The 8,656-nt window shown below is 36.4% G+C and overlaps 1 protein-coding gene across 3 annotated transcripts; it reads left to right on the top strand.

The window, feature by feature from the left end:
* LOC103131854 (uncharacterized) lies at positions 1-1,667 on the top strand. 3 transcript variants are annotated; one of them, XM_016666943.1, is made up of 3 exons: positions 1-137; positions 253-612; positions 1,324-1,667. In XM_016666943.1, exons 1-3 carry the CDS (start codon positions 38-40, stop codon positions 1,647-1,649), a joined length of 786 nt encoding a protein of 261 aa, XP_016522429.1. In that variant the 5' UTR covers positions 1-37; the 3' UTR covers positions 1,650-1,667. The 3 variants fall into 3 exon arrangements, with proteins under 3 accessions (XP_016522429.1, XP_007543656.1, XP_016522428.1); XM_007543594.2 differs by having other exon boundaries at positions 3-137; positions 250-612; XM_016666942.1 differs by having other exon boundaries at positions 3-137; positions 250-612; positions 1,327-1,667.
* The last annotated feature ends 6,989 nt before the right edge of the window (positions 1,668-8,656 follow it).

Here is an 8,656-nt window from a genome sequence, read left to right on the forward strand (position 1 = left end):
CTAAAAGTCAGATTGTAGTTGTTCCTCATACTGACTGATGTTGTTCCTGATGTCCTGCTGCCTCTCCTCCTCCTCTTCCTCTCTCAGGATGAAGATGATCTCCCTGCTGCTCCTCATCCTCAGCTCATGTCTCTGTGGTCAGTCTCCATCTTGTCTTTGTGACAGAAAGCTCTCTAGATGGAGCTGAAAGACTCCCATGTTCCAGTTCTCAGTGTGTCTGCTCCTCTCTTTCCCTCTCTGTCTCCTCAGCAGCAACATTTGTAGTGAATGTGACCCAGAGCAGCTATGAGGCAGAGGAGAACCACAGCATCACTCTGGAGTGGACCTTCACCACCAGGACTCAGGGAAACTGGAGGGAACTGTTCATTGTCTGCAGCTTGTTGGCGCATCGTAAAGGACTGGTTCTCTATCAGAGCCATGATGGAGTTGAGATTCCAGAGTCTCAACATGATCAGTTTTCAGGACGAGTCCAGAGTGACAAAGACGTCCTCAGAGAAGGACGAATCAGACTCCATGTGTCCAGACTGAGGACTGAAGACTCTGGTCTGTATCTGTGTGACGTGAAAACTGAAGATGGATTCAACTCTGGAAGATGTCGACTCAACATTACCAGTGAGAAGAAATAATATAAAAACATTTTATCTGATAGTTAAATGAACCATCATCATCATCATCATCAGTTGGTCCTTATTAGAGAGGAAATCAATAGTTTTGCCTCCTAAATTTCATTACATATTTTTTTATTCATGTTTATCTAATATTGTTAGATATTCAGATTTATCTGACCACTAAAGAAGGTCAGTAAAATTAATTTTTTAATCATATGTTGCACAGCAAACATCCAATACATTGTTGGCACAAACCAACAATAAACCCAGGAATCACAAACATTTCATAAGACGCCATAAACACCTGAAAATTAAATAAATGGCTCAATGGCATTTCAGCTGAATTGTTCTGGACCCTTAAGAGATCATAGCAAAAATAATCAGTAGTTCTGTCAGGATTTTAAATAGTTTTATAAACAAAATTATCAAAAATAACCAAATTCCACTATGGAGTTCTGTTCTGCGGACACAGAAATAGGATAATAGACAAAACCAAACCGAGAAACAAATCCTGGCAGTTTAATTAGCAATCCTCCTCAAAAGAATCCAAACAACCTGAATATCAATCACCTCATCGCTGAATTTGGGAACTTCATCAAGTTTTCATTCAGGTTTGAAACGAGCTCTGAGACACCCACACTTTGAAAATCCCACATGAATCCTCCTGGATCTCAGTTTTCATTAATATTAATAAATATTTCTGGTTTCTCTCCAGCAGCTGCTGATCAGATCCAAACTCAGAGACCAACTTTGACTCCAGAACCAGAGGAACTAGAATGGATCATCATCATCATCTTTATGGGTCTGATAATAGCAGCAGCTCTGACGCCTCTTCTTCTTTGTTATTTATTAGTGAAATATTGTCTGGCAAGAGAAAAAGACTTTTATTTGACTCATGATGAAAAGACCAAAGAAAGAGAGTGGACGCTTTATGAGAAGAAACACTTTGATCAAAACATACAGGATGTAGAAAAATCTCCAGAACCCTGGAACCAGAACCAGAACCTGGAACCAGAACCAGAACCAGAACCAGAACCCTGATCTGATCTGCTTTCAGCTGCAGCAGCTGATGAACCAGTGAAGCTCTGGTTCTGCTCCACTGGTTCTGGTTCTGATGGTTCTGCTGAAATAAATCCAGATTTCTTCCCTCATGTTGTCAGAACCTGATTCACTGCAGAACCTTTTAACATCAACATGAGCTGCAGCTGTTTGGACTCAGCAGAACCAATCCAGCTGCTGGATCTGACCTCAGACCAGTTCTACCATCAGGGTTATACTGGAGCGCCACCTGGTGGTGGAGTTAGGAACTGAGAGCTCATAGAGCTGAAGGTCAGAGACGGACTGACTGGATCAGTTCAGATTCATTTGTTCTGGTTTTATGTTTTTACCACCAGAATCTCTTCAATTCTTTGTTAAAGTTTTATCATCAATGTTAGTCTTAGATATAATTAATATGTTTGTTTTATTGACATGTTGATCATGTTACAACATGATGGACAAAAACAAAAGTAAACCCCACATTAGTTTAGTTTACATCAAATAGCGACTAAATCAACTTATTTATAGAAAACGATGAAGAGGAGCTCCTTCTTCAAAACCAGCAGAAATGTTGGATCAATTAAATATCTGGAGATCAATCAGCTGATCAATGTTTTTACTGGGAAATGTTGATGCTTTATACAGTTTCTGTTAATAAAAATAAAAATATTAATTCTGTTTTTCTTTTCTTTTCAAATAAGCATCAACATACAAGCAGTGAGAATCTTTAAATCTCCACCTCGACTGTTATCAGCCCATATCTGGGCAGATCCACCTGTTTCAAGAACTGAACAATTGAAATTAATTTATTTCTACTTCTATAATTTTATAGTAAATACAAAAAAAATCTGAGCAAATATTTAAGTAAATATTTACGTCTTAATCTCAACATTTTTTCAAAACTGATAAAAGAAACAAATATTTTCCAGAAGTTCTGAGATTTTTACAGACTGCATGTAGAAATTTACCTTTAAAACTAAACAAGTTCACACAGACAGATGTTTACAATCAGTTTATTGATTTACTGACATCAAAGTTACAGGAAAGCATGAAGACAATCTTTTCAGTTTGGGAATGTTTCTTTGAATTTACCATAAAGATCAGAAATCTAAACTTTGTGTGTTTGCTAAAACATGAATATGATGAAGAAGTTTTCTGCTAATGTATAAAATGTAACATGAGAGTAAATTACAGAAAGAGAAAATGTTTTATTCATTATGAGAGTAAAGTTGCTGGTTTGATGCTCAGACTGTCTGTCACATCAGTGATCAATAAAGTTTATTGAAAGAATCTGGAGAATTAAAGTTCATGTATTGAACCAACAACATATTATATAGAAAAATGAAACCAATCAGGTCAAAATTTGATCCTAATGAATATTTTTTTATGTTTTAACAGCCAGAAATGATCATTTGTTTGTTTTAGCTGATTTTTATGAAGCCAGTTGTGCATCAAGCCAGCAGGTCGTCATCATGTTGAAAACTCAGTTTAAAGACCTAAAGATCAGATTCTTTGACTTAGAAACAAAAATCATCTCAAGTTCATTCAGCATTTTTATCTGTTCTGCTGCTTTGAACTGAAACTGAACATCATGGCAGCTGAGTCGTCGATTCAGGGACTTGAAACATCATCATCTATTATTAATGTCTCAATATTACTGATTATAACATGTTAATAAACTGTAACATCTGAAGCTCAGTTTTTGAAACTGATGCTGAACTAAACATCTTATTTATCGCTGTGTGTTTCCAGTTTAGTTCATTTTCCAGTTTCTGACCACCAGAGGGCAGCAGTCCTTCCGACTCAGATGATCAGTAGTTAATGCACCTTTGCCTTCCTGGTATTTTGGGTTTTCTTCCTCAAAACACCACTTCCCACAATGCACTTCTCCTCCAAGGTCAATCTAACAGTGTAAAGCGTATCAGACGTGATTTAGTTTTCTGTTCTGCAAAAGAGACTTTGACTCGTTCAGCGGTTCTGCCTTAAACCGCTGAAGGATGAGCCATGCATGGTCCGGTGTTCTGACGATCCGTCATACCCGTTAATCCATCATACCTTGTGGTAATGCGCACAAAGATGTTACGTCACATACTGCTTCCTCAGCAGATTTCTTATAAATCCGTCATTCCTGTAGAAGTTTAATTTTGTGTGTTTTATTTCTCAGAAGTTTATGGTAAATTTTATCTAATTAAGCTGCTATGTTAATCAAACATATTAACATAAATGACTTTTGTACTTTTGTTCCAATATTGTTACCAAACTGTAAACAAGATGTTAGTCCCATTTAGCGTCACTATTACTACAAATACTGTTTGACTACAAATTTGATCAGGATATTTTGTCCCTATAGCTAATCTACCTTTTTAATACTTTAATACTTCTTTAGAAAACTGTACGGAATATGTCCTAAAAAAAGCATAACGCTGGATGCTGACCGAAGCTGTTAGGCAACAAGCAGAACACCACCTCTTTCTGGACACTGAGTGGAAATAACTAGGTTTTTCTTTTTTTTTTTTTTTAATTTACCGTAAACTTTCTAAGAAATAAAACACACAAAATGAAACTTCTACAGGTATGACGGATTTATAAGAAACGTAACATCGATGTGTGCATGTGCATTACCACGAGGTATGCTGGATTGATGAGGTATGACAGATAGACGGAACACCACCATGTTTAATACCTTTTCCTCCATGGAGGTAGCTTACTCAATTATTCAGCTTGTTGCTTATTGACACTTGTTGAGTGAAGCCTCACAGTGAAACATCAGCAACAATGACCTTGTTCAGTGCATTGCAATACTGTAAACAAGCTTATTTAGTAACACTTTATTTGAAGGGATGTGCATAAGACTGACATACATAAAGAAGTCTTTATGAATGTTTATGACTGTTATCATGAAGTGTCATTCTGTAAATAATGACACTTTTAATACAAAGTTGCTAAGATTTGCATTAAAAGTCCATTAAAAATGCCAACTTTGCATTAAATTATAATTTACAAAATCATGCAAAGTTGGCACTTTTAATGCAACTTTCAGAGCAACTTTGCATTAAAAGTGTCATTATTTACTGAATGACACTTCGTGACAACAGTCATAAACATTCATAAAGACTTTATGTTTATGACAGTGTCATGTCAGTCTTATGCAGACCCCTTCAAATAAAGTGTTACCGCTTACTTCTGGCTAAAATAAAACTTAAGTCTACATTCCTCGGTTCCAGCCGAGTCTTCGAGGTAGCTAGTTCAGGTTGTAGCCACAACCTGTCATGGCAGAAAATCGTCCCATCAACCTTTGTGTTAAAGGAAGGACTACAATCGGCCATGTTTATGCGCTACATCTATGAGGTAGAAACTGTTTTCTCAGTGTAACATTTCCTACCAATGATTCCACTGATAGCAGCGCCGTTTCTGTAACGCTGCCGTAAAAGTGCAAAGTGCATTTGTAATGAACCAAAACATTTCCAGAACAAGTTCTGTTCATTCTCCAGAACTCACTTCTCAGTTTCTGGAAAACGGAAAACACACAGCTGAAGACGGGACGATCTTTGGGGAGGACATAAGGCCATAAAGTCAGAAGGCTATAAGGTCAAAAGGCCATAAGGTCACTAGGTCATAAGGTCATTAGGTCATTAGGTCATAAGGTCTCCTCCAACAGATGATCGCATCATAATAAAAAAATAAAAAACGTTGGAAATGATTCTGATTGTTAATTTTGGTTAATCTATGTCTTACTTCCCTCTAAACCTGGAGATGATTGAGCTCAACCTGAAACCTGAACCAGCAACACACTGCAGGGCGAGTCCTCCAGCTGCCAGCAGAAACAAACCCAAACCAACATAAAGTCCAAACCTCCAGCGATCCACCGGCTCTTGGGCTTCCTCCTGGGTTTGAGGAATGGAAGCTGCAAAGAGAAGAATCAAGAATAAATCAGTAGCTGCGTCTCCATTGATGTTAAAACTGTACAAATTGGAACTGCAAAAGAAAATTTGCTTAGCAGAAATAACCCAATTTTGGAAAAGATGTTTTTTTCTTCAGGATGAAGAAAAAAGTGAGAAGTCGACAGGAAGTGGAAGAAGAATGATGGCAGTGCGTTTTTAAATACTTATCACATGAACAAACTTATTCATGTCATTTTTAATTATGTTTCTTCTTTAATGGAAAAACCGCAACTGCAAAGTTATGTTTTTTAGAATATTGACAAAGTTTTGTGCACATTTGTAACATTTTTTTCAGTTTTCTTTCATCTGCAGGTCTTTTGACCATAGCTGTTTTTCCACTGACCATAAAAACTGAGCAAAAAGATGATGAGCATCACGGCTGGATTATTAATATATCTGAATATTTACATCTGACTCATCCATGTTTTTAATGAGTTGTCACATGAACAAACTTATTCACATGTGATTTTAATTGCATTGCATTGGAAACACAGCAACCTCAAAATTGTGTTTTTTTTTTTTTTTACATTGGTGAAATATCAAAAACAGTTTTGCCAACATTGGTAATGAAAACGCAGCTTTCCAGACCTTATAATAAAGTGGAAAACATAAAAAATACCAGAAAATGAAGATTAAAACTCACCTCTGACTACAAGCTCCCAGTTTCTACGGTTTCTTCCTCCATCAGTGACGACGTACCACTGATACCGACCCGCGTCGCTCAGCCTCACGTCAGTCAGGAGACACCGGATCCGTCCGTTCCCGACCAGCTGGGGGTCACAATGCAGTCGACCTTTGAACTCATCATCTGTGTAGGTCTCAGGCTGAACTCTGCTGTCGAACCGATAAATCCTCCTCAGTGGCTCCATGCTACTCAGGTCGATGTAGAGCCAGTCAGGCGGCGTGGCGTTCGGATCCGGACGGATCCATGTCAGTGTGGCGTTCGAGTGCTCCTCTGCCTCGTAGACGTCCAGAGTTTCATTCAAGGTGGGCAGAGATTTTCCTGCAGGAGTCAGAAAGAGACAGAAGGAAGAAATGACAACACAAATCCTCAGAAACACTTTGATGAAGTAGTTCTGATGCATCATCACACCTCCACCACCGTGCCTCACACTGGGAGGGGTTGGGCTGCTGAGGCTGGTTTCTCCAAACACCTTTACCTCCAAAATGTTATTTTGTTACAGTTGTTACTCTGCTATTTGAAGAAAATAAAAATGTTAATTCTTTTAAACGGTGCCTTCTGATTGGCTGTTGACTAATTAGTTTAAAAAGGATGGAAGCATTTGGTAAATGCAGGTCTGACACTCTAAAGGTAACAAACTTTTAACCATCACTTTGTATTAGTTTTGGATCTGAATATTTGTTGGTGTTTCATCTTATTAAGTCCAATAAAAACACAAACATAAACGCTGGATTCACATTTCTTCTGTTTTTTGAAGAAATGTGTCTCATACTAAAGAGCTTAAAGAAGATCTAAAGCAAATCACAATAACCGACTTTTGATTTCATTATCATTTATAAGCGTTTAGTAAGCAAAATTCAACATCTAAAATATCTAAAATAAATTATTTTCTTACCATATCAAATTTTATATAAAATTAATACTCATAATAGGTAATGTATGTTAGAACAAGGTAATCCAGTTCCAGTGACAATTTATTGGGTTTACTGTATTTTATTAATCTCCTCTAATGGCACCACAGAATCAAAGTTGGTAAAAAAACAAGAGGTCTCACTTCAACATAAACTGTGTGCCTGTGTCTCGTACAGTTTGGGTGAAAATAGCTTTTTATTTCTTTCTTCATTAAAGTTATTTTTGTTGGCAAGAGTATCCAGAAGTTTTACTCAAGAGCAGCAATGATTCTTAATAATATTAAACCATAATGTAGTAAAACTACTCCTAGAAGTTTTGCTCTTTTCCGCTTAAAGTGGAACTAGTTAGTTTGGAGATAAAATCAACCAGAGGAAGTCTGAGTTAAAGTTCAGTTTAAAACATTCAGTCATATTTTCAGATAAGGTCAGATTCTCACCCAGAGCAGCAGAACACAGAATCAGAACCAGGAGACAGGAAGTGGTCCGGTTCAGCATCGATGCTCTGTTAGAAATAAAAACATTAATTATATACATTAGTTCTCTAATGTTACTTGAATAGCCAAAAATTGACCAAAATATAAAGTTAAGTGGAAATTCTGGTATTTTAAGGACCAAAATAACAATAATTTATACAAATAACAAAAACAAATTGGGCAAAAGAAAACTTTTCCAAATCAGTTTCTTTCAATAAAAACTGATGAAAATGTAACAAAAGCTGCAGGTTTTTCATTCAGAGGGTAGAAAATCCAGAAATTTTTCTCAAGTAAGGTCAGAAGTACTTCATAATAAAATGACTCATATAAAAGCAAAAAGTACAGCATAGTAAAAATACTCATAAAAGTACTTTTGTTCTAAAACGTTAAAGTAAATATAACTGAGTAAATGTAACTAGTTACTACTCAACTCTGATCACATGTTGATACAGTTTATCTGCAGACTTAAGACCAATTGGCTAATAATCTTCGTCCATTTGTTTCCTGGTATCCTCATTTTAATATGGCGTCCAGATCAGCCGAAATCAAAATGGAGGATTTTAAGTTTTAATTTTGACTGATCAGATCTGCAGACACTTAATTAGTTTATCTTAAAGTTTAAGCTTAGCTTAAGTTTACGCTTAGTTTAAAACCCCAGCAGAAAACTGACAAGAAAGAAAGAAATGTTCATTATTCTAAACACATGTTTGATCAAACTGAAACTAAACGTGTTAATTAACTCAATATTTCTGTAATGATCGTTATGTCACAGAAAAGGAAGTTTTTCCACCGTAAATAACTTATAGAGAAATGATTGTGCATTTAATAATTAAAAGCTGAAATGACCTTCGCACCGAAACCTTTATGCACAAAAACATCGCAGTGATATAAAAATAAATCTGTGTGCGCTACGAACATCAATGCATGGCGAGAAATTCTCATGTATTTAATCTGTTCAGTCAAAACCTCCATAGAGTTTATACCGTTGCTATTAATATAAAAC

Source organism: Poecilia formosa, unplaced genomic scaffold, assembly GCF_000485575.1.
Source record: "Poecilia formosa unplaced genomic scaffold, Poecilia_formosa-5.1.2 Scaffold856, whole genome shotgun sequence".
Lineage (NCBI taxonomy): Eukaryota > Metazoa > Chordata > Actinopteri > Cyprinodontiformes > Poeciliidae > Poecilia > Poecilia formosa.

Coding starts and splice junctions, on each gene's coding strand:
- LOC103131854 (XM_007543594.2), top strand. CDS start 38: ATGTTGTTCCTGATGTCCTGCTGCCTCTCCTCCTCCTCTTCCTCTCTC. Junction 138..249: donor CCTCAGCTCATGTCTCTGTG/GTCAGTCTCCAT, acceptor CTGTCTCCTCAG/CAGCAACATTTGTAGTGAAT. Junction 613..1,323: donor ATGTCGACTCAACATTACCA/GTGAGAAGAAAT, acceptor GTTTCTCTCCAG/CAGCTGCTGATCAGATCCAA.